This window comes from Phyllostomus discolor, chromosome X (genome assembly GCF_004126475.2).
Source record: "Phyllostomus discolor isolate MPI-MPIP mPhyDis1 chromosome X, mPhyDis1.pri.v3, whole genome shotgun sequence".
Lineage (NCBI taxonomy): Eukaryota > Metazoa > Chordata > Mammalia > Chiroptera > Phyllostomidae > Phyllostomus > Phyllostomus discolor.
The window spans coordinates 71,072,663-71,093,067 of record NC_050198.1 but is presented as its reverse complement, the minus strand read 5'-3'; the positions used below and the strand labels follow the sequence as shown (position 1 = coordinate 71,093,067).

The 20,405-nt window shown below is 39.0% G+C and overlaps 1 protein-coding gene across 3 annotated transcripts in view; it reads left to right on the top strand.

Moving 5' to 3' along the window:
- The first annotated feature begins 1,953 nt into the window (after window positions 1-1,953).
- LOC114505274 (NFKB activating protein) overlaps window positions 1,954-20,405 on the top strand; it is a 27,975-nt gene continuing 9,523 nt past the window's right edge. For 2 of the 3 annotated variants that reach the window (XM_036016875.1, XM_036016873.1), the window contains exons 1-8: window positions 1,954-2,490; window positions 5,234-5,314; window positions 10,681-10,751; window positions 11,068-11,208; window positions 13,001-13,064; window positions 16,242-16,351; window positions 16,622-16,697; window positions 17,667-17,816. In XM_036016875.1, coding sequence (XP_035872768.1) covers window positions 2,108-2,490; window positions 5,234-5,314; window positions 10,681-10,751; window positions 11,068-11,208; window positions 13,001-13,064; window positions 16,242-16,351; window positions 16,622-16,697; window positions 17,667-17,816 — 1,076 coding nt within the window. In that variant the 5' untranslated portion in view covers window positions 1,954-2,107. The remainder of the gene's footprint in view (window positions 2,491-5,233; window positions 5,315-10,680; window positions 10,752-11,067; window positions 11,209-13,000; window positions 13,065-16,241; window positions 16,352-16,621; window positions 16,698-17,666; window positions 17,817-20,405) is intronic. The other variant, XM_028523172.2, reaches the window with a different exon arrangement.

The window sequence follows — 20,405 nt, the reverse complement described above, 5'->3', positions numbered from 1 at the left end:
TCCTCAACCTCCATTTCCACAACCCAGATCCCTCCCTTGGTGCTCTGAGTGAAGCCATGCACCTGCTCAAGCAACTCAGATTGCAAAGAGAAGTAGTTAATGGAAGCTGAATACATCATAGCCACAAACTATTTAACTCTACTATAAAGAATGGATCCATGTAAGTAGGAATGATTTTTTTTGTCTTGGCTGGATTGGGTTTCCACATGACTCAACCTCTGCCCCACCTCTGTGACTGCCTGTACCTGCCTATATGCTCTGATTCCACCCCCACACACACTTCCTATTTGAGAAACACAGGCTTCTCCAAGGAAACTGAGCAAGAAGAGTATCATGCCAATCAGAGGTGCAGGGGTGGGGGTTTTATCATTGAAACTAAAGTGCATGATAAGGGGAAGGTAGAACAAGCACTGTTGCAAAGTTCACTTTTAGAGGCAATTGATGTAAAAGTGTGCAGCCTGGTATCGCAAAAGTTAGGCATAGGTTTTCCACTCAAAACTTTATTAGAAATTTCCCCAAATCTCCATTCTAAAATATAACTTTTCTTACTTCATTTCTTGGTCCTCGCTCATGACCAGTTGTTTTTACATAAAAGATATTCAACATAATTATACAACAAAAATAAATAAAATTAGTCCCTAAATATTGAAAGTAAAATTAAATTAACTTGTGTATTAAATTAGTGGCATAACCAGAGAGAGGTAAACAATTTTGTGTCAGTTTAAGATACAGTAATTTCATTATCCATCCCTACTGTGGGTATGCCCTAAGGGTAAAAATAATTAAAGAAAAATCTTCAACTCTTTTCAGTAATTCTTTCATTGGTGGTACTGTTGATATTTTTACATTGACACTGCTTTATGTATATTGTGGGATAAAGTAAATGAGTAATTACACTGGAGACATTGAGAGTTTGAATTTTGATGTGGAAAAAAGTCAATACAGATATAAGATCATTGAGGTTAAATAAAGTCTCTGTAGTCTTGAGTGGAAGTACCAATGTAAATAATTCATGGTGTATTTTATCACCAAATAAGATTCTACCTCTATACACCAAATGGGAAAAAAGGGATATCCAATAGTGTGGCCCACTTTTTCCATTTAACATTATGTAATACACCTTTCCTTTAAATTCCAAAAAAAGGAGGTTTCCGATAATTAATGGCATTAGTTTTCACTGTCTGATAAGTTACTTCTTAGGAGGAAAGGTCCAGAGGCCATCTAGCTGCTGGTAGAATGAGTTCAGAATTTCCACAACAAACTCATTGTGCTTTCAAAAAGTAGAGTCAGTAGAACTAGTGCTCCAATGCTCTTTCACTTAAAAACAGTATAAAATGAATAGAAATAATGATCATTAACCATGTATTACTGAGCTGATATATGATGAGACTAATTTAAGGGGCTGGACAGGAGGGGGCGTTACAAACTCCTTTTGCTGGAGTACACTGGTGGAGATGGATGCCTAGGGAGAAAATATGCAATTTTCTGTAGGCTAAAAAATTAACTGGAGTGTATCAGGCTCAAGTCATTAACATAGAATTTGTGCCCTCTAAGCTAATTGGGCAACAGGGAGTTTACACATCATAGCTAACCACCAATTAAGATAAACTTTACTTATTTTGCTTGGGACTGGAAAGAAAAATTGTGGGGGGGGGGGGCGCGCGCGGCCGCATGCATACACACACAAACATATACACAAACATGTGTAAAATTACATTGGCTTTGTTGTTAATACGGCCGCTCAGTGAAAAGTGTCCTGTGGCCTGTCATCCCGTCCTTCTATTCAGATATTTCAAATCGAGGATGAAGAAAGGACAAGGTCTCCAGTCCAGTTTAAACTTCAGCAACCTCGCTAGGAACCGAAAGGACTCATGGGTCAGGTTGCCCGACCGGCTTCTTTATACCATTACACACAGTACTTCCCGTCGGCGCGACAATCTAGGTCAGGGGAAGGTATTTACCGACGTACCCGGAACTGTTTCCAAGGTTTCCTAAGGTTCCGGTTGTGACGCAGTGACAGGTCCTCCCGGGAGCCAAGGCAACCGGTATCTTCCCAGGCTAGCAAGAGCGCCCCCTTCTCCCCGGCTTCGGGGACACAGCGGCAGTGATGGCTCCGGTGTCTGGTTCGCGCAGCCCGGAGAGGGAGGCCTCGGGCTCTAGGGTGAGGCGTCGCAGTTCGTCGAGGAGCCCTAAGCCCAGCAAATCCGCCCGATCCCCGCGGGGCCGCCGCTCTCGCTCGCACTCTTGTTCTCGGTCTGGGGATCGGAATGGCCTCAGCCATCAGCCGAGTGGCCTCGGCCAAAGCTCCCGAAACCAGCCCTACCGCTCCCGCTCGCGGTCACGCTCTCGAGAGCGGCCTTCTGCGACGCGGGGCACCCCCTTCTCTTCTGCTTCGTCCGCCTATTATGGCGGCTACTCACGCCCCTACGGGAACGACAAGCCATGGCCTAGCCTCTTGGACAAGGAGAGGGAGGAAAGCCTACGGCAGAAGTGAGTGAGATGGGAGCACCCTTTCTTGCACCCACCTACCTTCCAAGTCCAATTTTATAGTTCATCCTTACTATTTACATTCTCTCTCCGCCTGCCTTGTGCCCATTTTCATTCCTTCCTTCAATGCACCCACTACAATGCCCTATTTGCTCTTTAATCCCCTTAAGTTTTCACTCATCCTCAGGCCCCTTTAATACGGTGCCGTGGTCTGCCGCTACCCGCTTCTGTCTCCTGGCTTCTAGCGGACATGGCCGAGCGCCTCAGACCTACCGGAATCCTATAGGAAGCATTTATTTGGTTGCGTGGTTATCATTCGTGAGCATGTTTTTATTTCCCACTAGACAGTTCTAATGGAAAGGAGGGACCCTATTGTATTGAATACAAAATTCACAGTGATTAGCACTCTGTAGGAACGCTGCCATTGCTTGTTGAATGATCAGACAGGTTTGAACAGGATATGCTAAGTGGAAATATTTTGTAGCCGGTTGGGAAGGGTTGAGATTAAAGGTTTAAATTGGAGAGGAGAAAAACCTCTAATGACAAGATAATTGGATGAATGCAGGAAAAGTGACCTGCTGAACTCTAGATTAGGCTACATTGAGAAGGATCTTATTAAAAGTGTTCTCAATCTTGACCATGAAAAGTAAGGTCAGGGTAAGATCAGGTCTCTAATGAGAATGAGTACTGAAGTGGAAAAATAGTTTAAGAAGTAGAAAGGAAACGGGTTATAATTATCTCTAAGTCTTAATGTCTAATGCTTAATGAGTGTTAAATTATGTGTCGGGCACTGTACTAAGTGGTTTACATTCACTGTGTGTTAAAAACGACATTTAAAAGTATTACAGGCATTGAGGTTAAGGTTTCAATAGCAGCAGGTGTCCCTATGAATTGTTTTCTTCCAGGAGAGAGAAGCCAGTAAAGTATAGTGAAGAGGACAGGCTTCAGAATCACACTGAGGGAATTCAAAGCCCTGCTTTGCTGCTTAATAGTTGTGTGACCTTGGGCAAGTTACTTATCCTCTCTGAGCTTAAATTCTTCACTATTTAAAAAGGGATGGAATTAGTACAATTGCTTTTATAGTTGTAATGATTTAGTGCTTGGAACCTAATATATAGTCCTTACAGTGTTAATTATTAGGTTTTCCTGCCTGGGAACAGAAACAGTAAAAATGGTCCTGAGTTAGGTTGGAGACTTACCTCTCCACATTAAATTTTTCAGAAAGTTAGCCCCAGGCTGTGTCAATCACAAAGCAACCAGCTTCTTGCTAGACAATCACCAAAATATGTTGGAACTTGTGGATGAAATTTACATTTGTACATTTAGAAAATAAATAATTTATCTTAAAAGGACAGATGGCAACAGGGGTTGAATTTGACTGCTTGCTCTTTACAGCCTGTCAAGCATTCTTCCTCCTGTATGCACAGTATTCCAAGTTCATTCATAAATATGTCTCTTTTTAGACTGTTTCTTCCAGTGGGAAACCTGACTCTGCACAATTATAATACCTCTTCCCCTGAATAAAGAATTATATTTATTTTGTAAGTTTTTTTTAAACAAATGGAGTCATAAGCTGCTAAACTTTGAGGAATTGAGCCTTAGGTTTTTATGTTTGTTTGTTTATGAGTAATAGCAAAAATTAAGGGAAGAAATCACAAACATAAAAAAAAAACTTTTTTCTGTGTGTCCTCTTAGAGTAGATAGAGATATAATCTTTTTTTTCTAAAAATGAACTAAATGGAAAAAAAACCCTGTATCTCATTTAGTATAATTTTTTGTCAAATAAAATTTCTTTTCAGAGCTCTCTTTATTTTCTACTTCTAATGCTTCATTTTTATTTTCTTCATTAATTGTTTCTTTAAGATTTTATTTATTTTTAAATTTATTTTTAGAGAGAAGGGAAGGGAGGGAGAAAGACAGGGAAAGAAGCATCAATGGACTAGAGAAACATCAGTCAGTTGCCTTTCACATGCTCCTAACCAGGTACCTGACCTGCAACCCAGGCTCTGACCTGGAATTGAACCAGTGACCCTTTGCCTTGTGGGAAGATGCCCAATCTACTGAGCCACACCAGCCATGGCTATTTTCTTCATTAATTCTTGAATGTCAACAAACAGAAGGTTCGACCAAACAAAAGTATTGACCTCTCTATTTTCATAAATGTGTGTAAACAAAATAAGTTATTTACAAATGTAAAACTGTTTCTGCACTCACACATTGCAGAATATGAAATGAGCAGTTGGGAGCTAGGTCACGTGGGTGGCAGAGAGGATGCACTTAGCAGCCTCCCAGGCTACAATCCTGGCCCAGCCTCTCAAGCTATCTGTAGTCTGTGCCATTTGATAGTATTATCAAAACATCAGATCCTAATTGTTGACTTTATATTTAAGCCAAGATTTTTATTTTTGATTTTTTAATAAATTTATTTATTTTTAGAGAAAGGGAAGGGAGGGAGAAAGAGAGGGAAAGAAACATCAGTCAGTTGCCTCTCACAGACCCCCAGCTGAGGACTTGGCCTGCAACCCAGGTATGTGCCCTGACCAGGAATCAAACCTGCAACCTTCCAGTTCTCAGGCCAGAGCTCAATCCACTGAGCCATACCAGCTAGGGCTAAGCCAAGTTTTTATTAATTTAAAGTTTAAAATGTAAGGGAAAATACAATTTAACTGGACTCCTTTGAATTTCATTGTATGTTTAGGAAGCAATTTATCCATTTAGTTATAATTCACATGCCTATATCTTCTAGGAGATTAAGCGAGAGAGAGAGGATTGGAGAATTGGGAGCTCCTGAAGTATGGGGACTTTCTCCAAAGAATCCAGAACCAGAGTAAGTGATTAAAAAGTATATTTTTAAATGTAACATTTGTTTAACTCCAGAGTCTATTGTCAAAATTTTTGTTCAGTACAGCTCACATTTTTCTCCTTTCTTGTGATTAATGCTATTCTACCCCTTAAGTTTGTTTTTTTTATTTATTTATTTTTAGAGAGGAGAAGGGAGGGAGAGAAACATTGGTCAGTTGCCTCTCACATGCCCTCAACTGGGGGCACAGCCCACAACCCAGGCATGTGCCCTGACTGGGAATTGAACCTGTAACCTTTCAGTTCCAAGGCTGACACTCAATCCACTGAGCCACACCAGCCAGGGCTACCCCTTACATTTTAAAGACATTGAACATATCTATTGCTAGCAGATTTTAGCATGCTAATAGTTTTCTTAAATTGTTATTCACAGGATGCAAATTTCTTGTTCATAGAAGGGTTCTGTGTTAAAACAAATACTTTTATACTATTTCTGATCTTTTTTTCTCAATCCAGTAGCAGTTTGCATGTTAGATGTTAGCATTACAAAGGGATTTTTTGCAGTATAATTGACATACAACATTATATTGGTTTCAGGTATCCAGCATAATGATTTGATATTTTTATACAAGGGTGGGCAAAAGTAGGTTTATGGTTATTCATATGGAAAATAATATAACAATAAATAATAATACAAGAATAAACTGTTTTTGTGTACTCACAATTATAAACCTACTTTTGCCTCACCTTCTATATGTTTGGCTCCTTTGTTGTAAATTAATTGACCATATACGAGGGGGACCCCCCAACAAACCGGAATTATCCTCTGGAGGGTGGGACCCTTGTAGTACAGGCTTTTCCCACTAGGCAAGTATTCTAGGAACCCATCTGTATCGGTTTTATCAGCTGGCATTGTTGTGAGAGGCTGCCTTCAGCTTCAGTGAATATTTTTTGAAGGCTCTTTCAGCATGTTTGCACATTTCATGGTGGGGGTTTACCAGCACACCTGCCCACACCATGCTGAGTGTTCAGCAGTTTTTGACCAAAAATGGCATGACTCCTGTGCCCCACCCTCCCTGTTCACCCAATCTGTTGCTGAGCAACTTTTTTTTGGTTTCCCTGGATGAAAAAGTGCTCAAAGGGAAATGTTTTGCCAATATGGAAAAGGTGAAACAAACAAACAAACAAAAAATGGCAAAAGCACTAAAAGACATCAAAATCAACGAGTTCAAAAACTGTTCTGAGCAGTGAAAAAAGTCTCAATAGGTGTATTGCATCAAATGGAGAGTACTTCAAAGGTGTCTAAAGTTTAAACATGTAAGAATAAATACACAATTTTTTAGAAATAGATTCCGGGTTGTTTTTTTTTTCCGGTCCCCCCTCGTATGTGTAGGTTTATTTCTGGGCTTTCTATTCTGTTCCCCAAGGAATTTTTTTCAATAAACCTACTGATATGGTTTTGTTTAGTTCTCCTATATCAAGTAGTATCTGAAGATTTAATCCTTTTTTCCTTTTCCTTCTTTTTTTTTTTCTCTCTGGTTCTGTTGATAAGCTGCTTCTTCCTTCTGCTCTGTTTCTGTGTCTACTTTAGGTTGAGTTGAAACAGTGGGCTTGACTGGTAAACTTGTCATTTGTGACAGGGTGATAAAGCGTTATTATCTGAAACTCGTTCTTATCTGAAACCTTTGGAAAATGCTTGAAGAGTCTGACCTCGAAGAATTAGAGTTGGAAAGAACCCTAAAATTAATTTTCTAAGCAATACCTAAATTATTCCAGATATGATTTGCAGAGAAAAGATTATATGGTGTAAGAACTCCTTTTCTAAACCATTACAGAATTTTTTATAGCACTTATTTTTGGAATTCTCTACAACAGAAAGATATATGTTTATACTGTAGTGTGTAAGGCTCTTCTTGCTCTGGGGAGACAGAGCAGTTGCTGCTGTGCCATTTGTCCTTTACACACATAGAAATAAAATTATGACATCTTCCCACGGCCTTCTTATCCCCACTGTCTTTCATCTTTCTTTATGGCTCCCATTGCCTTTTGTCCTGTGCTTTCTTCTGAAAATATAAATCTTACATGCTTATTTCAGTTTGAATAGCACTTTGTAAACTCTAAAGCATTATGCAGGTGTAAATGATTGCTATATTATCATGAAGGTGGTAAATCCTTAACCGATACTCTTAGAAAAGCAGTCCAGTGCTTGCTTTTAATAGTTCTTGGAAATCATTTGTTACTAAAACTTTTTAACTCTATATTTTTATACTCTGTGGTCCATATTTGATCACTTTCCTGATTCTTTTTTTTTTCTTTTTAAATTACAATTGACATACAATATTATATTTGTTTCAGGTATACAATCCCATGATTAGACACTTACATAACTTACATAGTGATCACCCTAAGAGATTTAGTACCCATCTGGCACCATATATAGTATTACATTATTCCCTATGCTATACATTATATTCCTGTGATTATTCTGTAACTACCAATTTGTACTTCTAAATCCCTTTACCTTTTTCACCCACCCCCACCAACCCCTCTCCTATCTGGCAGCTGTCAATGTTTTCTGTATCTATTAGTACATTTCTGTTCTGCTTATTTTTTTTTAAATCCCACATATAAGTGAATTATCTGGCATTTGTCTTTCTCTGACTTATTTCACTCAGCATAATACCCTCTAGGTCCACCCATGTTGTTGCAGATGGCAAGATTTCGTTCTTTTTTATGGCTGAATAATATTTCATTATATGTATGTACCACTATTTTATCCATTCATCTATTGATGGACACTTAGGTTGCTTCCATATCTTGGTGATTGTAAATAATGCTGCAGTAAGCATATGGATGTATATGTTTTTTCAATTCAGTGTTTTGGGTTTCTCTGGATTAATACCCAGTACTGGAGGTGCTGGATCCTTCTTTGTCTCTTGTTAATGGCTTTTGTTTCAAAGTCTATTTTGTTAAATATTGATGGTTTTTCAGATATGGCACCCACCTGCCATCTCTGTGTGGAGAGGGCTCAGCAAAGAAACAATGACTTTTGTCAGCACTTCTGTCTGGGAGAAAGCTGCCCCTCCAGCCCTCTCACTGATGCCAGTCAGTTGAATTCCTCCCCGTATGCCTCTGGTGCCTTTTGACCTGCTGTCCCAGCACTGGAGCTCAGAGGGAGTGAGTCTGAGTAAGTCTGTGTACTGGCCATTTAAGAGGAATGTCTGGGTCTCTAGAATCCCTTCCTCTCACTCAGCCACAATCCCTGCTGGTTTTTATACCCAGAAGTTATGGGACTTCTCTTCCTGGCACTGGAACCTGGGCTGGGGTGCCTGGGTGGGGCTGGGACCACTTGTTCCTCAGAGAGGGACCTCTGCAGCCAAGATATCCCTCCCAGTTTTTCACCGCTGTATGTGGGTGTGGGACCAGCCTGGTCAGTGTCTCTGTCCCTCCTACCAGTATCAGTGTGGCTTCTTCAGTATATTTTTAGTTATAGGACTTCTTTTCAGCTAGATTTCAAGTGGTTTTGAATGATGGTTGTTCTGTAGTTTAGTTGTAATTTTGATGTGGTCATGTGAGGTTCTGAGTACCGTGTTCAGGTACTCCCATCATCTTGACCAGCCCCCGACATTTCTGATTCTTATAACCATGCTCTTTATTTTTTTCATGGCCCAAGCAGGTTGTGATTTTTATTAAGAATATAGCCCTGGCTGGCGTAGCTCAGTGGATTGAGCGCGGGCTGGGAACTAAAGTGTCCCAGGTTCGATTCCCAGCCAGGGTACATTCCTGGGTTGCAGGCCATGGCCCCCAGCAACCGCACATTGATGTTTCTCTCTCTCTCTCTCTCTCTCTCTCTCTCTCTCTCTCTCTCTCCCCCCTTCCCTCTCTAAAAAAATAAATAAATAAATAAAATCTTTAAAAAAGAATAAGTTTGAGCCCTGACCTGGTAGCTCAGTTGGTTAGAGCATGGTCCTGATATACCAAGGTTGGGGGTTTGGTCCCAGTCAGGACACATAAAAGAATCAACCAAAGAATACATATAATAAGTTGAACAACAAATTGATGTCTCTGTCTCTCTCCCCCTTCCTGTCCCTCTAAAATCAATAAATAAAAATTGGGGGGAAATTTTTTAAAAGAATAACTTTGGTTTGCCCTGGCCAGGTAGCTCAGTTGGTTGGGATGTCATCCCATACACCAATAGGTTGTGGGTTTGATTCCTGCTCAGGGCACATACCTGGGTTGTGGGTTCAGTCCTCAGTCAGGGCACAGCTGATTAAGGTTTTTCACATCCATATTTCTGTCTCTGTCTCTCTCTCTCTCTCTTTCCTTTCCTCTCTAAAATCAATTAACATACCTTTGGGTAAGGATTAAAATAAAAATGAATAAGTTTGATTCTAAGCATTCCACCTTCAATTCTATAATACTTTATATTAAAAACTATTATATAAGCACAAATACAAAAAATATTAAATTATGAAAACAAATACATTAAGGCTCCTTTTATATATAATATATATTCAAACAAGTCAGATTTTTCAAAGTAGAAGAATAAAGTCAACTGTTACAGCTTAGAAAACAATGCTGCTCTATTACTAGGAGATTATAAAACATTGAACTAGTTTAAGAAAACAACAGAGTGGGAAAATGTAGCCATTTTTGTCCAAAAGTGGCTCAAAGCACAAACTGCTTAGATGTTCATGAATCCTACAGGTTTGGACTGTACAGTATTAAAGTGTGGGGGAGACTGATGCCTTTTTAACCTCGGGCCTGTGAGATAAGCTGATCTGGTGACTTCAAAGAGCCTCTTTATGTGTACCTTCCACTGTTTAGTCATTGAGACATCACTGTATGTTATTTACAAGTCTTCTTTTGGCCATCCTTATAGTACTAACTACAAATAATTCTGCAGATTTGTGAGTGAGATTGGGAGGGAAATGCTTTTGTAACTTATTTTTCCCAGTGAAGGATGAATTCTAGGTAAGCTCTTGATTCTTCTAAAGGAGACTGTCAGAGCCCTTGAGAATTTTATAAAGTGGCAGAATTGTTTCAAAGACATAAGTCTGTGTATGAGCCAGTCCTCAACTATCATTTTACAAATCACATCATTAGTCTATATGCACAAAGAAAATATTCCAGTCAATGTGCAATCAGAAATGTACTTTTCAAGATGAGGTCAGTTAACATACTTTCTTCTTTCAAAAGAAAGAGCTATGGGAAAAATAGTTACCATTCCATCCTTCAAAAGCAAAACTATAGAGCAGTATCTTATCTTAAGCACCTCCTATTTTATTTAAATAATACTTCCTGGTGAGAGAAATCATCCATTCCAGGTATAATCCACATATTTTCAAACTTGCAGTATATGATCACTACAATAACCATGTTCTTTAAATTCAGCTCTGATGAACATACACCAGTAGAGGATGAGGAACCAAAGAAAAGCACCACTTCAGCTTCTACTTCGGAAGGTATGTTTTGTTTTTTTTATCTCTGTGCCATTGAGTGACAGCTGCCACTGGCACAGTCCCAGGGCAAGGATGCACCCAAGGGCTTTTCTTTCAACACCAGCTACCAAATCCTGGCCCCACTGCCTCGGAAGGTATGTTTTAAATACGGAGCTTTTTTATTTACAAGTTAAAAAGTAAGTTTATAAATAGTTAAACATTAGACTTTGCTTTTGTTCAAATTGTCTATCACATATTCTTCTTCAGTATTTCAAATGCAATAAAATTGATACTCAGAAGTACTTCTTTAGAAGTTAGTTTTTATTTGTATTCTCTGTAGAAGAAAGGAAGAAGAAGAAGAAGGATAGTCACTCAAAAGAAAGGTCCAAGAAAAGAAAAAAGAAAAAATCATCTAAAAGAAAACACAAGAATTATTCTGACGATAGTGACAGTGACTCTGATTCTGAAACAGACTCCTCTGGTAAGATAGTCACATCATTCTGCAAGCCTCACTTCAAAACTACTTTTACATTTTAAAAGCTTATTTCAGAAGCAGGCTCTTAAAAACAACAATAACAATCAAGAGTTTTTGGACACTTACTGACTTTGGGATAGGCACCCTGCTATGTGCTTGCTATTTCGTCCACACAGCAATTGTAGGATAGTTCTTTGAGATGGGGAAAAGGAGGCATGGAGCATCACGGTCACACATTTGGGATTCAAACCTAAGCAGAGTGACTCTAGATTGGTTGTGTGCAGGTGTCCAAGGCATGTGGCACTGAACCAAGTTGGGGTGGGGCTGCAAGACCGTGGTACCAAACCAAGCCATACGGGACGGCCTCAGCCCAGCGGAGCAGCTCTTTTGTGTAATTCTCACCCTCAGTGGGCACCTTTGTGCAATTTTCAAAAAGCCACACCATGAAGGGCCCCTTCAGGCTGGCAGCTCATTTAAGGAAGACACCCTGTGGGCCGGCACATCACAAAAGCCACCTGTTTGCACCTAGTCCTGCCTGATGATTGGCAGAGGGTGCCTCCTCTGGGGACACATTATATAAAGATGTCCCCTCCTCTGATGTCACCTGGGTTTCCTGGCCCCCATTGTCACTTTTCTTCCTCACAGCTGGAAGACCCAACTTTCTTAAAGCACAAATCTGAGCATGTCAGTCCCCTTCTTAAAACCCTTGAGTACTGCTCCATAGCCTTCACAGTAAAGTTCACACCCTGATTGATCCACTCTAATCACACATACCCTGTCACTTTCTCTCGTGATGTCCTCAGTTACAAGCCTGAGGACTACTTTCTGTCTCCTCCATGTTCCATGTTTCTTCTCTCGATTTTGTTACTTGATGCAGATAGTCCATCTGCCTGCAATGCCAGTCTCTCCCGGCATGCAGCTTGGCTTACTCATTGCAACAATAGACAGGCATTACTTTTGTAATAGAACAGATTTTAAAAAGAGCTAGCTTAAGGGTCACCTTTGTGTGGTCAGTCATTCCTCAACCACCCTCCCCAAATCAGCCTGACTGTGAGACTCCTCTGTAGGCCTAGAGCATCCCAGGCTTCCTCTGTCACTCAGGATGCTGGTTATCTCTTTACCTCTATCTCCTGCAATAGAGTGTGCTGCTGGAAAGCATCCCCCCAAACACACACAAAGGTTTTTCTCTTTCCATCTTGAAAATACCCAAACATTCAGAAAAGTAAAGAGAACAGTATAGTACCATATGCGTATCACCTTGATTTTAACAATTGTTAGTAGTTCCACATGTTTGTTTCAAATACTGTATTTTGCCATGTATAGTGGACACTTTTTTTGCCCAAATTTTTGAGGGAAAAATAAGGGTGCACATTATACATGGGTATAATGATTACATGCCATGGGCATAATAATGCCATATAAGATGCACACAAGAATGTGGGTGCACATTATACATGGCAAAATACGGTATTTTTTTGTAGTTGAGATAATCGATATAAATTATAAACATCACACTGCCACCCAAAGGATTTCTGTATACATCTCTTTTATGGCATTTTCCTACTTAATCACAATACTATTATTTCATGTGATAAAATTAATAATAATGCCCTATATCACCAAATACCTAATGGGACTTTAATATCTGTGTCCCCGGTGCTGTGTGCCATGACAAGTAGCAATAAATGAATGGATTTCTGTGTCACAACAAATAGAACAGTGATGTGATATTTATCTACTCAAAAGTATTGGGGGGTCAGAGTTAAATTTTTTTAATTTTAAATGCTTTAATTTGCAGATGAAGATACAAAAAGGAGATCGAAGAAAGCCAAGAAAAAGGAAAAGAAGAAGAAACGCAGATCGTTGGTGTTTTTCTTCAAAATTTTTAAAGATTTTTATTTATTTATTTTTAGACAGAGGAGAAGGGAGGAAGAAAGGGAGAGAAACATCAATGTGTGATTGCCTCTCATGCGCCCCTACTGGACACCTGGCCTACAACCCAGGCATGTGCCCTGACTGGGAATCAAACTGGCAGCAGTTTGATTCTCAGGCTGGCACTCAATCCACTGAGCCACACCAGCCAGGCCTCTTCAATTTTTACTATGGAAAATTTTAAATACATGTAAAATTATATAAAACAATGAAATGATCTCCCATATAACCACCACCCAACTTACACAATTACCAACTCATGGGCAGTCTCCACTGCCCCAAACCTGGATTATTTTGAAACCAATCCCAGATATTATTTCATCCATAAACCAGCATGTTTAAAAGATAGACATTCTTTTAAAAAAAAAAACATCATAACTACAGTATTTTTATCACATCTAAAATATTTAACAATAATTTTTCAATTCTTGGCAGTTTCCTATAGAGTCTATTCAAATAAGGATCCAATAAATGGCATGAATTGCCATAGGTTGACATGTCACTTAAGTCTCTAAATCCTCTTCTCTTTTTGTTCTTGCATTTTGCTGAAGAAACCAAATTATTTGTCCTGTATAGTTTCCTGCAGTATGGATTTTGCTGATTGTATTCCTATGGTATCCTTTTAACATGTTCTGTCCTCTGTATTTATAAGATAAACCTACCCTCATGAACTGTTGGGGTACTCTGAAGAAGTTTATATAGGAAGGATGTGATAATTACTTCCTTTTTTGTTTGTTTTATGAGTTTTCAGAATAATGAACTGGGTCATTTTAGTATCATTATGAACCCAAGTATTCATACATGTTTGATGTTTTTTAATCCATTACATTTAAAATTATTGATGCTCAAATTGGTGTAGCTGTTTTTTTGTGTGTGTGTTTTTTAAATATTTTATTGATTGTGCTATTACAGCTATCCCATTACCCCCCTTCATTCCCCTCCACCCTGAAAACCCTCCCCCACCCACATTCCCCCCTCTAGTTCATGTCCATGTATCATAAGTTCTTTAATTTCTACATTTCCCATACTATTCTTGCCCTCCCCCTGTCTATTTTCTACCTACCATCTATGCTACTTATTCTCTGTGCCTTTTCCCCCTCTCTCCTCCTCCCACTCCCCTGTTGCTAACCCTTCATGTGATCTCCATTTCTGTGGTTCTGTTCCTGTTCTAGTTGTTTGCTTAGTTTGTTTTTGTTTTAGGCGTGGTGGTTAATCATTGTGAGTTTGCTGTCATTTTACTATACATGTTTTGTATCTTCTTTTTCTTAGATAAGTCCCTATAACATTTCATAAAATAAGGGCTTGGTGATGATGAACTCCTTTAACTGGACCTTATCTGAGAAGCACTTTATCTGCCTTTCCATTCTAAATGAAAGCTTTGCTGGACAGAGCAATCTGGGATGAAGGTCCTACCCTTTCATGACTTGGAAGACTTCCTTCCAGCCCCCTCTTGCCTGCAAGGTCTCTTGGGAGAAATCAGCTGACACTCTGATGGGAACTCCTTTGTAGGTTACTGTCTCCTTATCTCTTGCTGCTTCTAGGATTCTCTCCTTCATTTTTACCTTGGCTAATGTAATTATGATGTGCCTTGGTGTGTTCCCCCTTGGGTCCAACTTCTTCCTGCACTTCCTGGAAGTCTATTTCCTTTGCCAGATTGGGGAAGTTCTCCTTTATTATTTGTTTAAATAACTTTTCCACCTGTTGCTCTTCCTCTTCTCCTTCTGGTACCCCTATAATTCAGATGTTGGAACATTTATAGATGTCCTGGAGGTTCCTAAGCCTCTCCTCATTTTTTAAAATTCTTATTCCTCCATTCTTTTCTGTTTGGTTGTTTCTTTCTTCCTTCTGGTCCACTCCATTGATGTGGGACCCAGCTTTCTTTCCATCACTGTTGGTTCCCTGTGTATTTTTCTTCATTTCACTTTTATAGCCTTCATTTTTTCATCTAATTTGCGACCAAAATCAACCAGTTCTCTGAGCTTCCTGATTACCAGTGTTTTGAACTGTGCATCTGATAGGTTGGCTATCTTTCGGTCGCTTAAAAGGATGGGTTCTGGGGCTTTCATTTGTTCTTCTGTTTTAGCCATCTCTCTTTTTTTTTTGGGGGGGGGTCCAGTCACACCTGCTACAGATGAGGGGCAGAGGCTTAGGCGTTCACCAGGGCGGGGCAACCCAGTCGCTGAGTTCTGACGCTTATGTGGGGGCGGGGTCCAAGAGAGAACAACAGCGCTAGCTCCATTCTCGGCCGATTTCAGTCCCTTCCACCACTTCCCCCAAGCACACTGAGCCCTTCTGGTGCTGATTCCCGGGTGGGCGGGTTTGTGCACATTCTAGGACCTGGTGGGTCTCTCCAGCGAACTCTCCTGTGATGCTGGGAGTCACTCCCAGCACCTCAACCCCCACAGGAATTTTCAATCGGTGCCCCGAGGCTCTATTTCCCGTCACTGGGACCCTGGGATCGCCCAGTCAGCCAGCCGCCTTGCAAGCAGTGCCTTGCTTCACAATCACTGCCTTGCTGGGTCTGCCAGTTGCCATCCCTCGGCCAGGGTCTGCCAGCCACCACTAGCGCGCACTGGGTCTTCCCGCTGCAGTCTTACACGCCAGGTCCCAACGCTCCTTGCGCCGTTTGACCCTTCTCTGCCCAGCTTCCCGACTCTGCCCCTCCTACCAGTCCAGATGAACGTGTCTATTTTTTAACTCCTTGGTTGTCCGACTTCCATACAGTTCAATTTTCTGTCAGTTCTGGTTGTTATTCTGTTTCTAAATCATTATTGTCCCTATCTCGGTTGTGCGAGGAGGCACAGTGTGTTGTTTACCTACGCCTCCATCTTGGCCAGAAGTGGTGTAGCTGTTTTTTAAAGTGCTTTATTTCTGTTATCTTTCTACAACATGAGAACTATATTTCATTGTTCCCATTAGGAGTCTCTTTTTTAATAGGTAAACATGATTTGGTTAAGTAAGTTAGATTTTCGGATTAAAATTATTCTCTAAAAAGTTTGAATAAGCTGAGAATTCAATTCTAATCAGTCTTTTCATTGCCTTGAAAAATAATATGCCCTTTAACATGAGAAAATTAAGTCACTTTGTACCAAATTATATAATTACAGGAAGAAACACAAGAAAAAGAAGTCTAAGAAGAACAGAAAAGATTCCAGTGATTCAAGCTCTAAAGATTCCCAAGAAGAGTTTCTGGAGAATCCCTGGAAGGATCGATCAAGTAGGTCCTGATGCTACACTTTTTTTTCATTATTTGAGTATTTATTATTCCAGTTCACTCTTGAACAACATGGGTTTGAATTGCATGGGTCCACTTATATAAGAATTTTTTCCAAAAATACTGTAAATATATTTTCTCTTATGATTTTTTCTTTGTTTATTATCAACACTATTACACGTGTCCCTGATAGACTTTGACTCAGAACAGATAAAACATTAAATTAACCAATTAGTCAAAATGTGAATATGTTTCTGAACATCTTTTATGCAGAGCCTGAAGAACCCTCGGATTTAATTGGCCCAGAGGCTCCCAAAACACTCGCCTCTCAAGATGATAAACCTCTGAAGTAAGTAACAGTGTATTTAAAATATCTAAAGTACCTCCTCAAAAGTAAGGCCCTAAGTATGGCCTTTCCAAGCTTATTTCCCTCTGCCCCCTTATTTATACCTCAGGTTCTAACTGAGCTGAGCGAAGTTTCCCAGTGGTTACTGTGCACTTGCCCACATTGTACCTTGTTTCCCTTATTTCTTCCCCCAATGTGCTTTCCCTTCTTTTTCCAGCCCTGTTTTCTTCACTACCTCCAATTTTTTCCTGGTAAAATCCTCACTGTCCTTCAAAGCCCTTTTCAAAATGGGCATTGGGGGGCAGTATGTGCTGATTCCCAATACCTTCCCTCAAAAGTAGGTGTGATTCCTACCCTCTTTCATCCTTTAGTCCTCAAAGCATTTTCTATTTCTTTTGTGAAATGTATTATATATTCTACATTGTATTGCGGTCATATCCTTATTAATATGTCAATTCCACAAGAACAGAGATTATTTTGTTTAATAGATATTTAAAAAGCATTCAGTAAATTGAGTGAAGGGACGATAGGTTTTAAAGTCCCCTTGAATGAAAGGTAATAGATAATTGTTACTACATGTGTTATTATTGGTTATAAGGCTAAACAGTATGTTAAATTTGAGATATATTATTTATTTCCTTTTTTCATGGAAAAGGGGTAGAGGAATTCACTGAAAGGAGCAGTAACAGCAGTACTTTAGGGATAAATTGATCCATAATTATAAAACATGAATCTATACATACTAATACCAGTTCTTTTGTTCTTCCAAAGTATCTCTGCACTTTTAGATTGGTTACATAGGTCACAGGGCACTGTTTACTAATTAAAGTAATTCATGTTGGGCTTCCCAACATGCTGCCACTCAGCAACTGTTATTCCCACTGTTTGCTGAGAGTAAATGAATTTTTGTGCTCTCTTTAGATGATGAACTTTTTATAATGGACCTTTTCTGAATTCTGCATTCCTTTGTAGCTATGGCCATGCCCTGTTACCTGGTGAAGGTGCAGCTATGGCTGAATATGTAAAAGCTGGAAAACGTATCCCACGAAGAGGTGAAATTGGTTTGACAAGTGAAGAAATTGCATCATTTGAATGCTCGGGTTACGTAATGAGTGGTAGCAGGTATGCTCTTGGCATTGAAATCAGTTTCTGTATTAGATCATTTCCTTCTTTCCCACTACCAGAATTATATTTGGTGATTGATTCTCATTAAGTAACCATTCCTAATCAAAAGTAAAGTATAAGTATTGTTTTAATATGGGTTTTATTGGTATAAATGTGGTTGTCTAAAATTCTGTGTATGTAACTCAGCCTCAGAATCAGTTATGTCAAAGAATCAGTCTTTCCACTGTCTTTTCTTATTTCATATTTTGGTACAGATAGTTTGTCCTATGGAGGATATAGCTAAATTCAGCTATTTATCACTGCCCCATGGGGAATGTAGCATGTTTCTAGTTAAGAAAGCATTTTCATAAAACAGTGTTTCCTGGTTTCTAAGTTTGCCTCTAGTTCTCTATGGACTCTGAGGATGAAGATCAGAAAAGAATTATGACAGACATCAGGTTCAGCATGGGAAAATGAATATAAAATTAGGGGAGAGAAATCAAAGTACCAAGAAAAACAAGGAGAATGAATAGGACATCTGTACCAAAATCAAACTGAAGTTTAGATTTTTGAAAACTTTCTATCACATTTCCCTGGCTGGCCTGGCTCAGTGGATTGAGCGCCAGCCTGTGAACCAAAGGGTCGCTGGTTTGATTCCCAGTCAGGGCACATGCCTGTGTTGCAGAGCCAGTCCCCAGTAGGGGGTGCACAAGAGGCAACCACACATTGATGTTTATCTCCCTCTCTTTCTCCCTCCTTTCCCCTCTGTCTAAAAATAAATAAATAAAATCTTTTTTAAAAACTTTACATAAAGTTTTAAAAGTAGATAAGTATTTTAAAATAAAATTGGAGGCAAATATTGGCAGTACCTCTGAAGCACTTCCAGAATCTTAGAATTCAGAGGACCAACATTTGAAAACGTTATATCTAAGGATCAGCACAATAAGATAAGAAAAAGAAATTAGAGACATAAGGACCAGGAGGATATAACAATATCATTTTTGTGAGTGATATGGATTGTTTATATGGAAAATCTTAAAGAATCTAGAGATAAATTATAAATAAGAAGAGGGTTTAACAAATGGTTGGGTATAAGGTTAATACACAAAAATCAATTGCATTTCTGTGTTCCAGCAACAAACAACTAGAAAATGTAACTAAATAAAAAAGAAAATAACATTTATAACAGTATCAGAGAATATGAAGGACTTAGGAATAAATCTTAATAAAAGATATCCAGGAGCTCTACAGGGAAAACTATAAAATTATTGAGACATTTGAAAAGGTGGAAATAAATGAGATGTTCGTGGATGAAAGGCAGTATTGTAAAGTTGTCAGTTTTTCCCAAATTGATCCGTAGATTTAGTGCAGTTCCACTCAAAATCACAACAGATTTTTCATGATACTTATAATAAGTTAGTTTTAAAATTTATATGTTAGACTAGATGGCCAAGAATAGCCAGGTCACTTCTGAAGAAGAGGAGGAAGATGACATTTGTCCTACCAGGTGTGAAGACTTATTAGGATGCTTCCAGTACATCAGAAAGTGTGGGGGTACAAATGAATTGTTCAATGGAATAAAATAGCCCAGGGACAGAGCCATACATGTATGGAAACTCAGTGTATAAAAAAGATGGCCTCTCAAATCACTTGGGAAAGAATAAACTATTCAGTAAATGCTTCAGGAAAAAATTGTTATCTATATGAAAAAGATGAAAGTAGAACCCTGTCTTACCATATTTAAAAAATCAGCACAACTAGATTAAGGACTTACATGTCAGAAACCACTTTAACACTCTTAGTATAAAATATGAACAGATATCTATTAGATCTATTAGTGGAAGCAGTGTTTTTTAAAGAAGACAAAAATGCAATAACCATAAAATAAAATATTGCTAAATTTGTCTAAGTTAAAAGTAAGAACTTTTGTTCATCAAAAGACATCTTAAAATAAGTAAAAAGACAAGTTCCAAGCTGGGATAAGATCCTGTAATACACACAACCATTATAGAGTTAGCATTGAGAATGTTTAAAGAATACCTATAAACAACCCAAAAGAAAAGTGGGAAAATGACACAAACAGGCATTTGTCCAAAGAAATATGTATGGCCTATACGTACATAAAAAGATTTCATTATCATCAGAAATGAAAATTAAGAACATACTGAAATGCTATTTTACATGCATTTGATAGACAAGAGTTCATAGTTCTAACAATACCAAGCATTGGAGAGGATGTGGATCTATAGGATCTCTTAAGTATTACTAGTGCACCACCACTAGTGATACTAGTAAATTGGTACAGCCACCTTGGAAAACACTCTGCCATTATCTTGGCAAGTTGAGCATTCATATACTTTGATGACCCAATAACTCCGTACCTAGACACCCAAGAGAAAATCTTTCCCGTGTACTAGAAGACATTTACACAGAGGTTTATTACATCATCATTCACATGGCACTTCCTGTTCCAGATAAACTACTCACTGTACCCTGAGCAACCTAAATACATTGTCATCTCCTTCACTCTCCATCCTGCCACTCCCCAACTTCCACACTAACCTGAAATGGTTCTCCCCTCTTCTCACTCAGTTTTCTCTATTTTTC